Source organism: Colossoma macropomum, unplaced genomic scaffold (assembly GCF_904425465.1).
Source record: "Colossoma macropomum unplaced genomic scaffold, Colossoma_macropomum, whole genome shotgun sequence".
NCBI classification, from domain to species: domain Eukaryota; kingdom Metazoa; phylum Chordata; class Actinopteri; order Characiformes; family Serrasalmidae; genus Colossoma; species Colossoma macropomum.
The window spans coordinates 1-22,299 of record NW_023495312.1 but is presented as its reverse complement, the minus strand read 5'-3'; the positions used below and the strand labels follow the sequence as shown (position 1 = coordinate 22,299).

Sequence of the window (22,299 nt, the reverse complement as noted above, 5' to 3'; positions counted from 1 at the left end):
TGGTCAAAGAACCCTTTGCATGATTAAAAAAGAAGACATAGAACCTTTTTGAAAATGGTTCTATATAGCACCCAAAAGGGTTCTTCTATTGTTACAGTGCCAAGGTTCTGTCAAAACGGTTCTATATAGAACCGTCTATAGCACATTTATGCATTTTCCATCAGTCTGAAGAACGCTTTCATGATGCAAAGAACCCTTTAATCATGCAAAGGTTGCTTTGAGTGTTCATGGTTCTATACAGAACCATTTTCTTTACTAAAGAACCCTTGAAACACCATCTTTTTTATGAGTGCACCTTTATTTCTAAGAATGTAAAACCACATAATTGTGCTGCAATCATTATTAAGCACAGCACTTGTTAACTTGTTGCTTTAGCAAACACTTGCTAGGAAGGATATTCATGGAAATCTGGATTTACTTTGTTGTTTCTTTATTTGGTGAGGAAAGTTCACTGTGCGCGAGAAGATCCAGACATCTTTAAACATGTCACTGGAAAGGTTCAGTTAACAGCCTGAATCTGGTTGGATTTCCATTTCAGAGAACCGGCATCAGCCGTGCAGGTACTTTAATTAAACCAAACACTTAGTCTCTGTGGTTTACATGTAGTTAAGATTTAATCACTTGAAAGTGTTTTAGTTGTCTACACACGATGTTATGTATTGTTTCCTAGAACCATTGATCAGTTCACTGAACCATGAAACTGACCCAAAACCTGCTTAAAAGGTCCCAGCCGACCAAGACTGCCATTCGAGGGCATCCCTCCCCTCCCCTGCGCTCAGTGCGGCTAATCTGAAGGCTGGCTGCCTCCTGCTAGCATCCAGGGGGAGGCCGCTGCTAATTGCTTGTGTCGTAAAGCTCTGTGACCCAAATAAGCCTTGCTCCCCAAAGCTGCCAGGATAAACCCCACTTTGCCTCACCAAACCTGCTTAATAAGGCTCCTTATCCACACCAGCCCCCCTAACCCCCTCCATCCGCCCCTACGCAACATGCCTTCTGCTACTGCTCCTAGAGGAGGGGGTGAGGGCAGACATGGAGGTGAAGATATGAGGATGCATGAATATATTACTAGTCCAAAGACTGAGAAAGGATGTGTTAAGAATTATGGAAACAGATTTCTGCTTACACTGCAGTGTGATGAAGATGAATGTAAAATGAGAGTACAGAGTGGGAGGGTGAGGCTCCTAATCCCTGAAAATATTTTCTGGAAAAGTTTTCTGGAATTTATAATTTGATATATCATGAAAAAAAGATTTAATATGTTACAATATTTTCCTGTTACCAAGGAACTAAAGAAGAACTTTGGATCCCAATCATGTCTTGGCTGATTGACAGGGCAAGGGGGAAATTGTGTCAGTTTCTCTCAAACTATTGCTTGAAATAAACCAAAATTGTTTGTTTGTTTGCCGTTGCGTGCTGCTGTGAGTGGGTGCTGCCAGGCTCATTAAAGCAGATCTAATCAGAGTGGGCTAATCACTGCAAAACCAGGTGTCTCTGCACACACGTGTCCAGCTGATACCCAGCAGCCCAGTAAAGGCCTGCTCTGTCAGATCCTTACACTCCTCCTTTATTCTCTTTCTCCTTTTATTATTTATAACATAGAACAAAATTATTTCTAACATATAACAAAATATTATTATATAGCCCTGTGTAGAAATCAGAAACTGACCTTCATTAGCTTAATTTCCAGTCAAGACAGCCATTAAATACAGGTCATGAATTTTCAGTGTAGGAAAAACAAAGCAGAAACCATATATTTAACAGAAAATTACACTCAATAACTAAATATAATATCAGTTCTTTCAGTATTAGTGAGTCCATACTTTGCATTAATCACAGCTTTCATTCTTTTCGGGAGACTTGCTTTCAGTTTTTCATAGAAATCTGCAGGGATATTTTTCCACAGCACCAAAGTTCAGTCTTAGAAGTCGGTTGCATTTTCTCCTTCTCACAATCCAAGTACTCCAAAACACATTCAGAGATGTTGCGGTCTGGACTCTGGGGTGGCCAGTCCATTGTTCTGAGAACACCAGCAGCGTCTTTGTTTGTTTCGCAAATTTTCTTCTTTTTCATTCTTAGTAAAGGCATTTTGACAGCTATTCATCCTTTCAGACTCCTAGTGTTGAGTTGTCTTCTCACAGTGAAAGGATGGACAGAAACACCTCTGGATTTTTTCAGATCTGAAGCAAGAGAGGAGCTTGATTTCCTCTTCTCTCTCAAAAATGAAAGCATTAAGTGTATCTTCTGATATATTTTTGTAAACTTGACTTTCCTCATCTTTATGCAAGTTGATTATCTTATTATATCTAATCTCCTTAATTAATATTGCTGTTTTTGTTCTGTTCCCTATTCTCCCCTCTTCCTTCTTCTAATCTGAGCAGTGTTATGTGACCATTACAGCATGAATAATTCTCTAAATGGGGCAGCAGTAAGGCCCCAGCTGGACAAGCACAGTCCATCAAACAAATCAACAAACAAACAAGTAAATAAAACTGAGCCTGAGCCGTGAGTTATTTGCAACACCACCATATTCATTCACTCCATCCAGAAACATAATAACAAAAGCATATCTTTCATAAATGAAGCCATAAAAAGATAACACTAAGGTGTTAGTAACAGAGACGATATAAACAGGGAAATTTGTCATTCTGTCTTTGTACATGTATGATAACTTGGGGATTGATGTCTCCCAGTGTTGGATGCCTCCCTTCTTATTTTCTTTCATGATTAAATTAAGGAGCCATATCTGATCTCAGTTCGTTTGCTATGGTCTTAACTAATTCTGAAACTTGATCTGGATCACTGCATTCCTGAGACCTATTCCCCAAAAAAACTGGTTGGGGTCAGTTGATAAATTATTTTGTCAGAATGAATTGGTTTTGGAAAAAAAAAGTTTTTGTCTGAAGTGTAGAGTAAGACCTCTGGGGCAAGACGTCCCACAAGACATAAGGCAAAAGGCCCCCTTTAGCATATTACCCCAAAAATATTGTTTAAAAGCAGAGCTAGCTAGCATTAGTATTATGTGCTAGATAAATCAATTGTTAGTGAGAATTAGGTGGCATGACTTTGTGTGTGTGTTTTGCAGCTTAGCAGAGTTCCAGTGACACCTGGTCTGTTCTATCATGTCTAATAATCATTTGTACTTGCTAATTAAATGTTGAATGGTATTGCTTTGTTTAAATTGTTCTTTTTATTATTGCTGTGGCAATATTAGTAATATTGGTAATATTAGATGATCATTAAGTGGATGTACCTTACATTGTGTAATTAAATAATCACATTTATATTAACAGTATTTTGTCAATAAGAGCTCACTAAACTGTAAAAGTTACTTAACAGAACATTAATTTCAAAAAGTCGTTAGTGTTGTACCTATAACATTTTTTTTAAAATGCAAATGCTAAAAATTTTTTGACATACAAATTACACATTTTGTAAATCTTAGATGGCAGATTCACCAGGATGGCCATCTTACTCCAGGAAGGGGGGGCTATTTTGTCCATATAGTGGGGCAAGACTTTCATTTTTGAACAGCAAGAACAAAAATGTCTGCTGTTCAAGTTATTTGAACAGCTATCACAGTTATTTCCTCTAACTGTGTAGTTTATGCATCATTGTCATCATCATCATCATCCTGTGCATGCTAAACTCCCTCACAGATATGGTTTAGCTTTGCAGTAAATGGACTTTGCTCTTAATGGGGACATTTCTCCTACTTATGTGCTCTTTCTAGCCTTTTCTCAGTATCTGGTTCCAGTATCTGCAGCATTTGAATCTTATCTCTTACACAGAAAATGCTTATTACTAGGTTATTTTCAGATTTGTCCAAAATGAGTTTGTCAGGTTCTGTTTTTGCTGTCAAATAATCAGAACTGATTCATTAAGAAGGTTAATTGTAATTGATGTATCTGAGTAATAGAGATTAATTGAGGAACTGTGACAGCCCTAGTTTTAAACGTTACTATCTTACTGTGACACTTTCAGATGGTTCACGTAAACATTTAGCTTGGATTCTCTTAGCAAATTAAGCATCACAGAGGTGAGAACGTACAGCGTAACAGAATGTCACTGATGAGTTTGGCCGAATGATCTGAACATATTAAGTGTAAAAGCAGCTGAGACAGAATCCAACAGTAGCCTTAAGTAAGGAGATTAGTTTGTACACTGCTGTGTTCTGTCCACTGCTGTGTCCTCCAGCAGTCCACTGGCATATATTCTGGCTGTCACTCAGATTTCTCAGCCAATAAGAGCTGCTAATGGGATATGTGTCGCAGGTGTCAGTGGGCATTTGTTTAAGAGAGTGTTTAAAGCAGCACACATTACAGAGTGTGTATTGCCTGCAGTCAGGATGAGTGTGTTTTAATGCTGTTTCTGTGTAGTGAACTGTTTGTCTAAGAGCTAAAAACACCATCACTGTTGTATTTACACCATCAGTGCTAACATGATGTTAGAACACACAGCGGGAACCTCTCGCACTGCAGCTGGCGTCAAAAAGTGGTTGACGGTTGTACAATAATTTATGTCTCGAAAGATTTAGTTGTTACATTTACAGTATTTTATTTTATTTTCTCTGGGTAAGAACAAACAGCCGTGAAGCAAATGTATAAAAATGCTGATTCATTAAAGAGGAAGATCTGTGAAAGTGCTGTCAGATACAAAAACTTTGGTATTCCTGGTTAAATTACATGTTTTCTAAATGAAAATAAGTTAACACACCCTCTACAGAGAACACACTTCTGCACATTTTAATCCAGTTACTGTTCAATTACTGAATTTAACATGTTGGAAGAAAATAAAACATAAAATATGCTCTGTGAAAATGTTTTTATTTTAATCTTGTCTAATGTGTTGAATTCAGCAAATAAATTGAAATTGTGCACTACAATTTACAGAAAATGGCCATTTGTAAGCGTGTTCCTTGTAGAGGATGTGTTTTCACTTAGAAAATTAACTAAATATGTAATTTGACCAGAGGTGTGTAGACTGTGTCTGCTGCTGGAATTTTCCCATTCATTCACAACCAGTATCAACTTAAAGTTACTAAAAGTCCAACATATTTTCTCAGAGAAAATCCTGTTTACCCATTTTTTTAAAATATAATTCTAAATGGTTGTTGGTTTCAACATGCAGTTCTGTGGTTGTAGAAAACAGACACAGAACCTGTATATTATGTTGAGGTTCTCTAACCTTTAAAAAGGTCCTTCACATGTTACTTACAAAGAGGTTTGAAAGGTTCTTTAGGGAACCACAAGTAGTTCTTCTATCGCATCACTGCAAAGAACCTTTTTGGCCGTTTTAAGAGGAATTCATTTTTGACCAAAACCTTCTCAAAACAATCATTAACCATGTCTCAGACGTTCAGGGAATGTATTTGTCACCATGTCATGTAATAGTTTTCTGTGAGGCAGCTTTTATTATAAAACTCTTCAGACTTCTGGTTCCCATCACCACTATTGTGAACAATTCTGACTCTCTTACTCTAGAATGGTGCATCTACACCAACCACTCTGAATGACTTCTGCCACTTTAAATATGGAGAAATTGTGAAAAATAGGTTGTATTCCCCTTTCAGGAGAATTTTTTCTTTAACTTCACCATCTAGAGCTGAAGTGCCAACAGCCGTCGCCAAAACGTCTCTCCACTGCCCCCTACTGGTCCTCTCATAGCAAGAACTACCAGACTCAAGATGAGGGAGAAAAGTGGAATTTAGGGAGACTGTGGACAATATGACACCCAATCAATCTGTGTACTTTTATTCATTCATCAGTGTATAATAAAACATCCTGCAACTATTATTAAAAACACACACAAAAAAAAAACCCCACAACAAAAAGAGTGAAAAATTACCCAAATGTTGAAATACTCACAAATATAATATTGTAAGTCAAATTAAAGTATTAAATAAATGCTCACTTGACAAAAATTCATTTCAAAAGGTATTTTAAAAGTGCTACAAATGGAAACAAAGGCACAGTGACAAACATAGAGGGACTGTAGCCTGGCGCAACAGCTTCTATTAGCTACTCCCTGCTATTCTTATACAGTGGTGTTATACCTTCGACATTTGTCATTGTGTTTACTGTACAGTTGTAGTGTTCACAGGATAGTGCCGATTGACTTTTTTTCAGATAATTACATTTTCACAAACTTGCACACACTATCAACTGATACATTGAGAGAAAAATACTGCATCTGCAAAAGAACCAAAAATACAAGCAATTAAACTCTTTATATTGTATATTCATGCAGTTTTCTCCAAAACGCAAAGGATTTTTATAACAAAATACCTTTAAATATTAAAAAAGAACTTGCTTTCCAAAAAAAAAATAAAAAAAGAAAATACATGGTCAGTTTATTTTTTAACATTAATTCATTTCATTTAGTATAACATCAATGTAATGTTCTTCCAGACATGGTTTTAATATAAAGTAACAAAAACTATTTTAATGCCCCTGTTAAAAGTATTTATTAAGAAGTTAAAACACACTATTTGGAGACAATAATCATAATTTGAATTCTGTACTCTCTCACATTTTGTTTCTGTTCTTCTTTCCATAATACAGATAATACAGGCCAAAATATAGACACAAATTACACACATTTCCACACATCCATTTCTTCAAAAGTACATACTAACAGCATCTTCCTACTATAAATATCCACCGTTATCATAAAGGGGGGGCTGATCCATGCTGGAAAATAGTCATCATTATTTTATTCATTTCTGAGTCAGTCATTGGTGCGGTGTAGCTGAGGTACTACAAATGACCATTGCAACATGTCAGTCCCAACAATTTCAGCATGTCTCCCCCTTTAAGTTTCCTACCAACAGCAATGAGATTTATAATATGTAAACCAACTTTGGGAAGATAATAGAGAGAACCTGAAATAAGGTCACATTCAATTGCTCACAAACTGATAGCTATCATAGTGTTCACATTTATTGACACTACTGAACTAATTTAATCCCAAAAAGCCTCTATAAAGTCTGCTTAGTACAGTGTTTTGGAGCTGTTTATTACTATTTTCATTTAGTGTTATGACCTTTTACTATGTCCATATGCTACATTATATATTCATAGATTATAATATACTGTGAGCATCAACATTTTTAAATCATTTGAATTCTTCCAGAAAATGGGTTTTGTTTCCTGACATAAATTTACATATTGTCGAGTGTACCACATCAAAGAAGCAACAAGCTGATAAATATAACAGCTAAACTGACTCTGCTTCAAAAACTATTGTCCTGAATGTTTTAGGCCAAAGATTTCCAAAAGGATTTTTCTTGTTTTTCTTCCATCTCCAGGCCCTTGTTCTTTTACATAATGTTACTCTTTCACTCACTTTCATACGGGGTAATGGTGCCACGGCTGCTTAGTATTATCTTTTGATAGCCTTGGCGTTGTGTGTTGCTTCCAGTTTTAATGTAGGTACACTGTTCAAAAGTTTGGAATCACTTTGGAAACACATTTGTTACTGGAATTGGGTAAAAAAAGGAAGTTATTTAAAACGATAAATAGTATACTGTAATGATCTATTCACACTTCTTTGTCAACTTCTCTTCCTTGAGATTGGATCTCCACTTTTAAAATATGATTAATTCTGGATTCTTTTTTTAACCCAATTTAGTTGTAGCCAATTCCCCCCGCTAGCTAGGTCTCCCACCCTTCACACAATGCTAGCACCCTGTGTGGGTGAAGGCTAGCACATGCTTCCTCTGAGACAAAAGAAGTGCCACCAAACATTTTCAGTCTCCCATTACCATATTGGTCACTGGACAGCTTGACTCGCTTAGAGGAGAATGCTTTCTACCAGTTCTGATGCATCAGTTAAAAGATGCCCACACTGGCTAGCTGAGTGACGGGGAAAGAGGGAGGGCCATGCCTGCTCACCTAGAGCAAGCAAGAATAATTAAGATGTTTGGACTCCAAGGATGAGGAATCACCAGGGATTGAACTTGCGAACTCCTGAAGATAGGGACCTAGGCTTAGAGAGCTGCTCTGGATATTCATTTTATTATAACTTTATTCTCAGTGTTGTAAAGCTTCCTCAGTCATTCAGAAACTTCGACAGCTCCGTTCATCATTTTGGACAAATCAAACATTTCTTCATTCCTATTCACAGCTTTTAAACACTTTTATGTGCTACCGCAACCAAATTGGTTTTATATTGGAGACTTGATTCCAAACTGCTGAACAGTGTATGCAGACCCTGTTCTCCAGTGTAGTACCAAATGTTGATACAGTAAGCAATAAATTAAATAAGTTATATTTTCACAAACTAGCTTGTTTATTGGTAATATGTCCAAATAATGCATCGGAACAGAATGTAAACTGCCCCGACTGTAACAAAGTGATTGCTATGACCTTTCAGTTGACTTCAACATGAAACGTCCCAAGAACAGATATTCGTCTTAACCCCAGACATTTGTGCCTTTATGTAAGGTGTGTGTTCAGTCCTTAGCAGCGGCGAGGGGAGTTGGGGTACTTGGTCTTCAGACCCTCCTTGAAGCTGCGGAAGAGCAGCCGGTTCCTGCGGTTCTCCTCGTCTTTGCGGCTGTGGAACTCTCCCTGGACCTTAAAGCCTCTGTGCACCACAAAGGCGTTACTTACGACAGAGAACCTGAATCCAGCAATGTGAAGCTCACAGGCCTGTGGGGCAAAGAGGATAGAAAACAGACTGTGAGTGGACCACAGTGCACAATTCACATCCACAATGTAGTTTTGAAGCCATAATAACAACACCACTGTTCAAAAGCTTGGATCTCCACTCGAAGGTGTTATTGTTTTCAATAATTCTGCAGATACAGTTACCCACAAATGCATACAGTTATATAATATGATACTAATTAGCTTGAAGCTGTAAAAATGAGAACAAAATATTAGTTGTGTTCAGAATGATAAACAAAACTGTAGATCAGGGGTGCTCAGTCCTGGTCCTGGAGATCTACCACCCTGTAGAGTTTGGCTCTGACCCTAATATAATGCACCTGATCCAAGTCATGAAGGCTTTCAGGAGCATCTGACAATTAGAGCCAGGTATGCTGGATCTGAACTCTCCAGGGTGGTAGATCTCCAGGACCAGGATTGATCACCCCTGCGGTAGATGATTCCATAATAACCAAGAAAGCTGTTTAATATTGAGAATGAATTTATAATAAAAGTAATGTTTAGAATGTCTTGCACTTGAAAAGTGTCAGTCAAATCCTGAGTATGGTAACTTGACAAAAGTTTACAAAAAATGAATACAGTACATTATTTAGCATTTAATCATTTCTTGATGTTCCCAAAATACTTGATATATTTAACAAAACACCAAAAAAACATAAAGCAAACAGTTTATGACTCTTTTGATGGAGAAAATTTGGCACAGAAAACTGCCTTTTGCAACGGTCGAGACTTTTATAATGCATCCGAAGGGAACAACAATAAGATACAGTTTCAGCAGATGTTAACGTACATTCACAAGTATCTGCCCGTGTCTCTCCAGCTGCTGTGGGGACTAACCTGGCTGATGCGGTTGAAGCCGTACTGCTTGAAGTTCTCATCGTACAGGGGCACTGTTTTGGCCCCAATGTAGAAAGGCTCCCACGGGTCGACCCAATTCAGGGTGTATGCTACCTCCAAAGGCCCAGAGCTCTTGGCGGCTAGATTAATCCATCGAGAGTAGTTAGTGGGGGCCTGGCATCGTGAGCACAGTTCCTCGTAGAAGGGCCTCACCTCGCCGACTTGATACAGCTGCACTAGTTCTGCCTTGGAAGCTGGCATTTTGCGTGTGTGTCTGATTTCGAAGGCAGGCAGAACCAGGACCTCATCCTGGGGCGGCTCACGTCTCATCAGCATAGTCACAAACTGATGGTGTAAGTCCGCACTGGGCACCATGTCGATGTCAATGACCAGGACATAGGCAGCATCGGTGCCAGTGCGAGCCACGTTTCGGAGGAGGTTGTTGGGGTAGGAGACGTTGCTCCCAATGGCATAGTTTTTGTACTTGTCCCTGTGGGACTCGAGCTTCGCAAACACACCGGGGCACCCCTGCTCCTCAAGGCCAGCAAAGTGCTCTCTGTCTTGCTCTGGAAAGCTGGCTGTCTCCTCAGAGTGGCAGACCAGGTGGAAGTCCACCAGTTCTTGGACTTGTGGGCAGAAGAGGCTGAGGGCATACACAAGGGCTGTGGCAAACCGGACATCCTGGCCGTGAGCAAATATGGCAATGGAAAGGGGGTTGCGCCAGCGTTCAAGCAGAGAGTCCAGGTGATGGAGGTTGTTGATGGTGGTGTGGGTGGCCAAGGACAGGTGGTGAGACCTCGGGTCAGCTCCTGGCTTCTGACTGGTCGAGAAATCGCTTTTGATTAGGTTTTTATAAATGCGATACTGACCACTGTTGTCGAAGATCCCCCCGCTGGACAAAGAATACCTCAGTCGCTCTTTCTTGGTGTTCTTTTCTCCCAGGTGAGGGTTCTTTTTGGACCCAAACAGTTCTGAATACCTGTAGCGCTGCTCCTTGCCGTGAAGCTTCGAGAGGAACGACAGATAGATGAGCTGCAGCAGCGCTACTATCAGCAGGGCACTGAGCACCACTTTAAACACGGAGCATTTTTTGGAGAAAGGCATTCCAGAAACGTGGTCCTGTTTAAAGAATATGCCCGAAGAAAACTCTCATCTGTAATAACGTTAGCTTGGCTGCTTCATCTCCTCGGCGCTGCTCCGTTAGCTGGCAGCACCGTTGCCGTTAGCAACCTACCGACTTGATACGAGAGAACCCGCCGTGTAAATACAGCTGCCGGTTATGTGCGCTACACCGGTGGGTCTCGAATTAACGTCCATTGCGGTCCAATTTGAGTATTTAGATCCATAAAACAGCTTGAATCACACAGCGAAAATCACGGGCAGTACATGGACTGCGCTTGCGCTCCCGGCGCATGTTTATGCGCTGGTTAGCTTGCAAGCTAGCTTGTTACCGTAAATACTGGAACAGACTAGCAGGTAATATACCACATAACTACAGTGACACGGTGAGATTATTGTTATCCTCCGTGTGTAAGTTAAGTCATTCATATGAGTAACAATATTTCACAACAGTGATATAAGAAGAAAGAAAACTAATAAGCATGCGTTTAGACGCGCATAGTATTGAGAGTATAGTATTTGACAACATTATATCCGGCGGTAACGTGTATGAGAGACGAGGTGGCCGAGTGGTTAAGGCGATGGACTGCTAATCCATTGTGCTCTGCACGCGTGGGTTCGAATCCCATCCTCGTCGACAGCGTTTTGTATCAGTGACAAAACAAAGACCCTTTGTCTTCCCTGGTGAGTTTCTTCCAGTCCTTGAATGCAGCTGTCTTTAGCAAGTCTTTGTTCTTGACGCGTTTTACCTTCAGATTTGCCTTTAGTCAGTGAACTGCATGTTCAGTTGGACTGAGGTCAGGTGTCTCACCTGGCCGTTGAAGATCTTCTTTAACGAAGATCTACACCTACTGCAGTGTATATACTTGTATTTATTTTCTGTATTTATTGTTCTATGTCCCTGCACTATGTCCTGTCTTGCACTATGTCCTGTCTTGCACTATGTTGTCTGTAATTGCACTGGAGATCTAGCCTAAAAGTGTTTCGTTGTACTGTACAACCCTGTTTCAGTAAAATGACAATAAAGTTGAATTGAATTGAATTGAATTGAATTCTTTGCCTGAATGGGGAATTCCACCGAGTGGAATTCAGAGTGGTTTGGTGTGAAGTGGTTCATTGTAGAGAAACCTACTGACTGTGATTTTTTTACAAAGATGGTGATAGGAAGCAGGGGTCACACTGTCTACAACACAATTATAGCCATTTTTACTATACAAAACCTACATGTATCTTCTGAGTTTATTTGTAATGGTGATGAGGGTCAAATAGTGGTAAATCTGAGAAATAAGCTTTCTGTGGAGAATAAGCTTTTTGTGTTGCCTCACAACACCCTGCATGTACCCCTCTGCCATGAATGGATTAACATAAATAAAATAACTATCATAAAAGTATTGCAAAAAAGTATTACTATCACCACCACTGTGGACAATTCTGACTCAGGAAGTTATTCTAGAACTGAGTATTTCACACAAAACCATACTGAATGACTTTGTTGACATGTTAATTATAAAATTTTTCAAATATTGGTGGGATTTTTCTATAAAAGCATCTTGGGTTACTTTTACATTATTTTTTGGGCCATTGTCCAATTGTATTGTGCCGTCCAATGAGTTTTGAAGCATTTGGCAGAATCTGATCAGATAACACCTCGCCACAACACCAATACCCAGCTTGACACATGACATAGTATACTTTTGATTACAGGCAGTTCCTTCACTGTTAAAATGTCATTTGCACACCCAGAATGTAGTAACTGATTGACCAAAACCTTTTTTAGATATTATATTAAGACATGTATTAGCCTCTTAAAACCCCAGGCTTATTACATACTAAGGCTTATTAGGAGCTATAGGAGCTATTCTTAGGTCATAGAAGTGTGTTTTAAAACTTTGGGCCCGCTGGTGGGACCTGGTCATTCAAGGGGTTAAACCCAAACTTATACAAAAATGGCTGTGATAAAAAAAAAAAAAGTTCTAAAGAGGTGATGTGAAATCACAGGCATAATTTTTATTTCTGTCAAAGAAGTCAATATCACACTGACCAGAGGCATACAGAGTCAGAATTAATGACTAATTTGCATGCATGTGTCATATATGTTTAATATCTTCCTGTGTTAGTGGGGACCATATGTGGGAACCATGTTGTTGTTGTTACAGTAACACTACTGTGCTGTTCACCTGTCCTCTGGGCCCTGATGATGGCCACACCATCCACCACTCCCTTGCGCTTCTCCGTCTCTCGCGGGGTTTCATCCTCCCTTGGGGTTCGAACCCCACCTTCCTGCCAGTGCATCTACTTATTTGTTGAATTAATTAAAATATGAGGCTGATCACAATTTTAAGAAGACATGTTACATCAAACAGAACATTTAATATCAAACAAAGTCTTGGAAATAGAAGTGGTCGGGACCCACACAGCCCTGCCTCTGCAAGAGAATACAATTCCAGACTCTTGATCTAGAATACATGTCCATGTCCCCCATCCCAGCACCCTGTCCAGCCCCAGCCACTGTTGCAGGGCCCTGTTGGGCTAGTGGTGTGCTATGTTGGGATTCAGCCCTGCCTCTGCAAGAGAATACAATTCCAGACTCTTGATCTAGAATACATGTCCATGTCCCCCATCCCAGCACCCTGTCCAGCCCCAGCCACTGTTGCAGGGCCCTGTTGGGCTAGTGGTGTGCTATGTTGGGAAATGCTGTGCTATGCAATGCTAGACTAACACGGCTAACAAACACTGGACTTGGACTGTGACCGTCTCTGTAAATGCATGCGAAAATTTATTTGCCCCAGAAATCTATCGAAAAACTATGAAAAGTTAAAAAAAAGATCATTAGTAAAATGGCTAAAATAGACCTTATTTAAATAAAAAAAAATAAGCGTGACTTTTAGCAATGAACCACAAACTAGCAAGATTTTGTAAAAGTATCATGCTCTGAGTATTCTGTGATCATTTTTCAGCTGATGATTACAAGGAGGGTTGCAAGCGGAATATTCTAAAATGTGTAGCTGTTCCAAGTAAATATGTACAGATGAGAAGTGAATGTAAGGTAAGCTTTGTTTACTTTGTATCTATCTTTAATGTTTATTTTGTGCTCACTTAGCTACTGTCAAGCCATTTGCATCAAACATGCTTAATAAATGTTGCTTTACGCAATTTGACTGTAGAAATTAATACGCATCTTTTTTACTGTCTTTATTGCCAATTTGTTCAAGCACTGGCATCAATAGCATCAACTCCTTACAGCAGACACTCCACCTTGGCTGGAACTTTCCACAAGTGAACACAATTTCTGTTGTAGAAGCAGACACAGAAATGTCTGACAAATCACTAGTGGTTCCAGCTGACGCATTGCTTTATTTTCAAACATATACATCTGTTTTGGACACCATTTTGATTTTGCAAGTACACTATTTTCTTTGCCAAATTACTGTAATCTAGCTTTTTGGGGAGACTTTGACTAACTTACAACTTTTCTCTATTTTAATATTTTTTATTAATGGTAAAACCTTATTCTCTGTTCATATTACTCTCCAGTGTTGATCAGTGGAGGATGGCTTCCCCCTTTGAGTCTTGGTTCTTCTAATCACTATGAGCTTCAACAATGTGAATTTGTCTAGATAGCAGCATATATTGCTCCAAAACCTGTATAAATTGTTTAGCATTAAGGCACCTTCACAGATGTGCAAGTCACTCATGCCATGTGCACTAATGCACCCCTATACTGTCATGGATGCTGGCTTTTGATCTGTACACAGATAACAAAATCGATGGTCCTTCTCCTCTTTAGCCCAGAGGATGTAGCGTTGATGATTTCCAAAAAGAAGAGGCTCAGAGAATGTGCCAGCGTTTATGGATCCTGTTTATATATGGTTTCTTCTTTACATGGTAGAGTTTTAACATGCATTTGTGGATGCAGCAACGAACAGTGTTTTCCAGAAGTGCTTCTGAGCCCATGCTGTGATTTCCGCTACAGAATCATGTCTGTTTTTAATGCAGTGCCACCTGGGGGCCCAAAGATCATGGCCAGGTAATATTATTTTTCGGCCTTCTCTTACATACAGAGATTTATCTGGTTTCTCTGAATCGTTTAATGATATTATGTACTGTGAGTGATGAAATCCCCAAGTTCTTTACTATTTTATGTAGAGAAACGTTATTCTTGAACTGTTGCACAATATGCCCACGCAGTTGTTCAGAGAGTGGTGAGCCCCTCCCCATCTTTACTTCTGAAAGTCTCAGCCTCTCTGCAGTGCCATTTTTATGCTCAGTCATGTTACTGCCCTGTTGCCAATTAACCGAATCAGTCTCAACTTTTTTTGAAACACGTCACTGGCACCAAATTCAAACTGGGCATATATTTTTCAAAGAACAACTACATTTCTCAGTGTCAACATTTGATATGTTGTCTTTGTACTATTTTGAATTAAATATTGGGTTTAAAAGATTTGCACATCATTGCATTTGCACTGCTTTTATTTACATTTTACATAGCTTTCCAACTTTTTTGGGAAAAATAGCTACATAATAACAAAGTATTTAAAAATTAGCTGAAAATATGTTTTGTTAATATTTAAAAAAAAATGTATTATGTAATATAATTAAAGAACAGAAGAATTCAAGTAATTACATTCTGTGATGTTGCTTTTAAACGCTTTAAACACTTTAGATGCCTGGTTCCTATCACCACCATTGTGAGTGGTTCTGAGTCAGTAAGTTTCTTTAGAGCATTTCACCAAACCACTCTGAGTGACTTTGTTTACATCATAATGAAGAAATTCCCCATTTGGCGACTCTTCCAATTTCTTATCTGAGAAAAACTTAAGTCAGACAGTAAAGAGTATATGCTGACCTTTAATCCTGGTCCTAAATTCACAGTAACAGTATTCACAGTATATGTAACAGTATGAATGACTGATCAAGCATTTGCTATCTGAAATTGTTTGTAAATATCATTACATATTGTACAATATCATTACATATTGTGCAAAATTCTGAGTTCTCGGATTGTACATTCAAAATGCAAGGGTCCAGAAAAAATATACAAATAGAGTAATAAAATGTATTCATTGTAAAAAATACTGTTATTTTATAATATAGTATGTGTGCTGTAAATGCATATTATGACTAACTATTCACATCCTCCCACAATGCATCAGAAAATATTAAATCTGTTTTGTTGTAGTGTTCCTATTCTAGTTACTGCTGAAAGTTTATTAAATCTTTGATACGGGTGAGATGATCAGTGGAGCTGAGTTTTTACCTCCATCATTATTACAGGGACTGAAGAATGGATAGAGTTTCTCACTGAATGACTGACCAGTAAAAGAGTAGATATGAGATCTGGACTCCACGTCATAAAAGGAGACCAGACCCTCCTCATAATCCACAAACACTCCCACCTTCTGGGATTTCTTTCTCAAGGAGAGGGGAACTAAAGGACCAGCACAAGCAAAATACTCATTCTCATTCCTCAGAATCACAGTCCAGAATCCTTTCAGTGGGGTCAGTGTAATCGTTTTACCCTTTCTGATAATGGACTCTCTGACAACTCCTAAATCCCAGTCAGTCTTCCCCCTGACCTGGACTTCATAGTAAAATCTCCCTGAGGAGAATCCCTCCTTTCCCAGAGCATATGAACATCTATCAAATCTCTTTGGATTGTCAGGAAGATTCTGTTTTGTGTCTCCATGTGTCACTTGTTTTCCATCATCAGATAGGATGAGTTTAGGATGAGCTGTATCAGCATCCAGAGTCACATCCACTGAGAGAAACACACAGTGTGTGATATGAATATACAGACAATAAATGAATTCATCATCCAGTGAATCACACAGAGTAAACTTTGAAAACAGTTTGTGGAACAATAAAATAAATTGTACAGTGAAATATGAGTAATAGAACCTTATACGGTTTTGGAAAAAGTGGTGTGATGTTGGCTTTAAAATAATAAAATATAAAAGCATTTAAAATAATGAAGAGAAGAAAAATCCAGAAGCTGCACTGTACCTGCATACCGCTGAATCATCTTCAGTTCTGTTGAGATTATTTACAAGAAAAGAAACAATTACTCATTTTTAAAAAGTTAATTCAAATCTAAACTTGGACTAAATTACAATTGATACTTTTCTTTTCATGTAACATCTGACAAATAATTCCTTTTGCTACATGTAAATTATCAACATTTCTCACCTGATTCTATGATCTTCTCATTCAGACTCTTCTGAAGTTGAGATAGAACGTTCCTCACAATGTCTACACTCAGATCAATAATAGGGTCAATACTGATGCCAGTCCAGTTGTTGGTGTGTGGAGGTCTGCACAGTGATGGGTAAATCTACAGTCCAGCAGGAGAGAGGAGAAATCCCTCAGCATGGGCAGTGTTGCTGTGTGATGTGCTGCATTGTCATTGTGCAGATAGAGGGACACTGACCTGTAGGAGGTGGAGGTGGTCCTCAGTGTGAGAGAGCTGCTCCAGCTCAGTGTCTCTCCTCTTTAGCTCAGTGATTTCCTGCTCCAGCTCTTCAATGAGGTCTTCAGCCTGCCTCTCTGCTGCTTTCTGCTTCTCCTTCATCATCTCAAGCAGCTCAGCCTGGCTTCTCTCAATGGAGCGGATCAGAGCAGTGAAGACTATAACGATGTCTGCTTCCTCTTTCTCTGTGTTCCTCTAATGAAAGAAGAATGAAACAAACAACAGTGAATTCCCACTATCACAGCAACAACAATAAGCCCTGTTTAATCTCTCTTAAAACAGCAGCATGAATATAAAAGAAGCTGTAGCTTGGTTGAGAACTGGAGTAACTGTTAGTTAGCACACACAGCTTATATAGTCTCCATAGAAAAGCACCGACAATAGAACAGATCACTATGTCCAATGCCAAGTGTAGGCTAGAGGTGTATGATGCCCCCAGCATTGGGCTGTGGAGAGTGATGGAGCACCAACCAATACCTTTGAGATAAGCTGGAGTGGCATTTGTGATCCAGAACTGATCATCCAACATCAGTACCTGATCCCACTAGTGCTCCTGCTGCTGAATGCAATCAAATCCTCACAGCAATGTTCCAACATTTTAGTGTAAAGCCTCCCCCGACAAGTAGAGACAGTTACTGCGGCTGAGGGGGACAAACTCCTTTTTAATACTCTTGTTTTTGGAAGAAATAATAGATGAGCAGGATTCCGCAAACTTTGAGACTTGTGTAATTTAACAGTATTACGGTAGCGTAGCACAACATGCATTCTTATCAGTGAGTCAGATGAGAGATGGTTTAAGGCCCACGTGTCAAACACAAGGCCCACGGGACAGATCAAGCCCGCCACACAATCCTATCCGGCCCGCAAAAGTATTTTAATATTTGTATTGATATTAGCCTGTTTCACAATTTCACAATGTGCTGCACTATAGTCCTCAGCATGCACTGCAACATAATGTGCTCTGACTCTCCTACCCCAACAACAGTCTATAAGACAGCGGTTACACCTCAATTCTACACAATTCTGTGCAATTCCACACCAGTCATATCACCAAACTGCATTTCAGCTGCAGTTTAATCAATATAAACACTTAACATCAGTTCAGCAGCTCGGAAATTGAGTCTTAATAAACTTGCAGCAAAAAGAGGATGCCAGGTGTCTAGTTCAAGCAGATAGGCAGGTTTAAAAGACGGAGCTCCTGGGGACATTTAAATTTTGAATGTTTAAAATGTAATATTTCAATGTCTACTACAGGTCTGTGTATTTTACTGTTGAAGTTTTTTGCATATTTTGAATAAACAATGGCCAGTTCGGGTTACAGCACAACAACAATTAAAAATGAAATAAAAACATTTTTTCTCTGGCCCACGGATTTGATGAGATTTTTTTAATATGGCCCTTTTACTGATTACGTTTGACACCCCTGGTTTAGGGGGAGCCTGTTCACTTCCTATTGCTCCTGTTATGCCAAAAAGATGAATGCAAAATGTTATATCTTTCTGTTTTTCTACAGCAAACATATTTTGGGCCGTAGGATGCTAGCATTACTGATACTCAGTGCTGATTGGTTGGTGAGCGGATCAGCTCATTGGCTGAGTAAAGAGGTTCGTGCTGACTGACTTCATGAACACACCGTTACATGAGGCACCTTTATAAAGTCCTATAACTTAAATATAAAGTGCTTAAAAATATAACAGCAGTGTTAACATATGTTATGTTGTTCTGTGTTCAGAAAATGAGGGCATTTTTCTATATTAAAAAGTTTAAGCATTTACAAACTGTGATTTTGCACAAAACTCCACAGGAGACCATTTATTTTGGACTCGCTCGGGAGCGCCCTCTAGCATTTGATAAAACCCTAAATACATACTGAGTGGCAACTCTCCTCATTACACCTTCTCTGGTCAGAGAAGCTGTAATACAGACCCAAATGTACATGCATTTATTCATAATTACAGTATAAAATTAAGAGGTTACCTTACACTGTCTCAACATTTCTGTCTTAGATCTGCTTCAAACTTGGTGTGGACACATGTCACATGTGAACAATGTATTTACTCTGAAAAAGATATTTTGCAGCATATTTTAACACAAAATCTGAAATATTTAAAACACCGTGTGAACACTTTTTAGATTAAGTAAAATAAATCCATTTTGTATTATTTTTGCTAGATTAGTTTGTTGCAAAAATTTTGTCAAAAGCTGTGGCCATGAAATTAGAGCACATTTGCAATGCGCTAGTACTTCTTAAACTTGAGTACAAGTGGTCTTGACGAGAGCGTTTGACCCAGATGGTCTCCTTTAGAAATGACAATGCAGCACATGTGCCGGCCAAATACTCTAATGCAGCAGCCCGCACAAAGGCCCATTAGGAACTGCCCCAGTGCTCCCGATGGCCAGTCCATCCCTGAGTTATGTCAAATTGATAGATTCTACAAAATGAAATAAATTCTGCAGAATGAGGAAATCACAACATGTCATGGTTCACTCACTTTTCTGAGCTCTACTGAGTGTTTGATGTCTTTGATCTTCTTCAGTCTATCTTGGATCATCTGCTGCACCTCTGTCTGCGTCTTCTCCAGCTGTGACTGCAAACAGAGAAGATATGATTTTTACTTTCATATTTTACTGAATTGTTTGGTTTTCTTTTCAAATGTTTCATTTTTATTTGGATGTTTAAGGTTGAAGTCAATCAGCATTTCTCCCACCTTCATTTCTCCAATCCCCTCCTCTACAGGAACAGTGTTGTGCTTCTTGTGGTCAGTCACAGTGCAGACCATACACGCAGACATCTGGTCATCTCTACAGAACAGCTCCAGGGGTCTCCTGTGCTTCTGGCATATATAGTCCTCCAGGTTCTTTAATGGGCTTATTAGCTTGTGTTCCTTAAGTTTCGGCATATTATTATGAGATTCTAAATGAGATTTACAAAGAGTGAGACGACAATCCAGACAGGATTTCAGGGCTTCCTGCTTCTCTCCAATGCAGGCATCACAAAGAACCTCAGGTTTATCCAGATCACTTTTCTTCTTGAAGTGATTTACAACCTCACTGAATGCTGTATTGACCTTGAGTTCTGGTCTCTTGGTGAATTTCTCTTTACAGAATGGACAGTGACACTGCTCACTGTCACCCCAGCATGTTTTAATACATTTCATGCAGAAGTTGTGTCCACATGGAGTGGAGACTGGATCAGTGAAGACATTCTGACAGACAGAACACAGAAAGTGATCTTCAAACAGGAGACAGCTGGAGTCAGGAGCAACTGTGGATGAATGGAAAACATGAGAAACTCATATTAATTCAATAATTTAATTTATAAATTCATTGCCAGTCAAAAAGAATAGCTGAAACATTTTTTGATGTAATAATTACAGATAAACACAAACTGAAACAGACAGCCAAGAATGTTTATTAATATTTGTCATAGTTTATCACATTTTTTTTTTACTTTTGTAATATTAATTCTCTTAATGAAAAAGCTTTCCACATATTCTTCACTGCTGTCCACACACCATCCACAGTGGTTCAATGCAGTGGTTAGGAAGGGACCACCATTGGACCACCACTGACCAGTTATTATGTGGTTAGTGGACTATTCTTAGCCCAGCCAGTCTGTAAGAAGAACTGTCAATTTTGTTTTTAATATTGTGGTCAGAAACCAGCCAATAATTGAGAATGGGGGTTTGAGAATGGACAGCATAGTAGATTTATAGGGTAGGTGAAAATTAAAGGTACAAGATCAAGTATCTAATAACCCTGTGACTCAGCTTCTGTGCTTATCAGTGATTCTCTTTGACTGCCAGTGCAAAATAAACTTAGAAAGTCTGAATTATCTTAGAGCCCACGTGTCAAACACAAGGTCCGCGGGCCAGATCAGGCCCACCACACAAGCCTATCCGGTCCGCAAAAGTGTTTTAATTATCTATTAACATTAGCCTGTTTCACAGTGTGCTGCACTACAGTCCCCAGCATGCACTGCAACGTAATGTGCTCCAATTCTCCTGCCCCAACAACGGTCTATGGGACAGCGGATACACCTCCATTCTACACAAAGTTACGCAATTCCACACCAGTCATATCAACAAATGCATTTTAGCCAATATAAACATTTAACATCAACTCAGCAGCTCAGAAATTGAGCCCAAGCCCACCTGGGGACATTTAAATTTTGAATGTTTCAAGTGTCTGTATTTTACTGTTGAGGTTTTTACATATTTTGAGTAAACAATGGCCAGTTTGGGTTACAGCACAACAACAATTAAAAATGAAATAAAAACATTTTTTTCTCTGGCCCACAAATTTGATGAGATTTTTTAATATGACCCTGTGATAAAGTGCGTCCCTCGGCCCGGCAGTTCGCTGTGGCAGGGGACACACCTTATGGGTAGCGTCGGGCAAGTGGTCCAAGTCACTGGAATAAATATAGCTAATTCAAGAGTCTTTCTCCCCGTCACCTTTATTTACACTCCAACACTCAGGATTATTTACATATTTACATGTGCACACGATAAACAAAAACAAACGAAAATAGGCTCTACCACTATTGTATTGACCGATGACTGCAAAGTCATATGGGTCTGTATTTGTACCACCTTCACTCTTCCACCACGCTGAAAGAAGGGATCTCCCTCGTACCCCCCAGTAATGGTGCTTATATTCGGGGTGCTCCTCCCCTCGAGTATACCATTACTGGCCAGGGTTAAAAACAAGTGCTCCAAGTAAGTAAATGTATTTACATCCAACAGTAAATCATTCGTGATCTTCCTTACTACTTAACTTTCCATTGATGATGTCACTAACACATGTTCACAGTACAGTGTACACTTATTAAACAGTTTCACTCTTCTCCAGGTTTGGTCCTTCCCTACACTTCTACAGAGGATGGGTTCACCCATTCAGTTCTCTTTGCTCCTCAAAGCAAGGATAACCAGTCCTCAGGTAAGTATAGGTAAGTGTTTAAACTCAGTCATTATATTGTGATGTGTAGAGGAGCACTCTACATCATCACAGACCCTTTTACTGATTGAGTTTGACACCCCTGTCTTAGAGCATTTTTCATACACGTGGAATGAAAAGTAAAGAAATAAAACACTGTAATAACTTTGTATAAGCCATAATCTGTGCTGTCTAACACAACTAGCCCTCAACATGACACTGGGAATGTAGAAATTATTTCAGTGTCAATAACCTTTTACCTTACTG

General features: G+C 39.2%; 2 protein-coding genes and 1 non-coding gene across 3 annotated transcripts; 1 reads left to right on the top strand and 2 right to left on the bottom strand.

Moving 5' to 3' along the window:
* Nucleotides 1-6,332: 6,332 nt before the first annotated feature.
* b4gat1 (beta-1,4-glucuronyltransferase 1) lies at nucleotides 6,333-10,905 on the bottom strand. The gene is made up of 2 exons (XM_036562111.1): nucleotides 9,507-10,905; nucleotides 6,333-8,651 (listed from the first exon to the last, which is right to left on the bottom strand). The coding sequence occupies exons 1-2, from the start codon at nucleotides 10,608-10,610 to the stop codon at nucleotides 8,460-8,462; spliced, it is 1,296 nt and encodes a 431-aa protein (XP_036418004.1). The 5' UTR covers nucleotides 10,611-10,905; the 3' UTR covers nucleotides 6,333-8,459.
* Nucleotides 10,906-11,180: 275 nt separating this feature from the next.
* Nucleotides 11,181-11,262, top strand: trnas-gcu. The gene has a single exon. It is a non-coding gene; the product is annotated as a tRNA-Ser (tRNA).
* A 4,012-nt stretch (nucleotides 11,263-15,274) lies between these two features.
* Nucleotides 15,275-20,351, bottom strand: LOC118801747 (zinc finger protein RFP-like). Its single transcript, XM_036562113.1, has 6 exons — nucleotides 19,803-20,351; nucleotides 19,587-19,682; nucleotides 17,056-17,289; nucleotides 16,815-16,959; nucleotides 16,632-16,658; nucleotides 15,275-16,386 (listed from the first exon to the last, which is right to left on the bottom strand). Exons 1-6 carry the CDS (start codon nucleotides 20,250-20,252, stop codon nucleotides 15,839-15,841), a joined length of 1,500 nt encoding a protein of 499 aa, XP_036418006.1. The 5' UTR covers nucleotides 20,253-20,351; the 3' UTR covers nucleotides 15,275-15,838.
* Nucleotides 20,352-22,299: the final 1,948 nt, after the last annotated feature.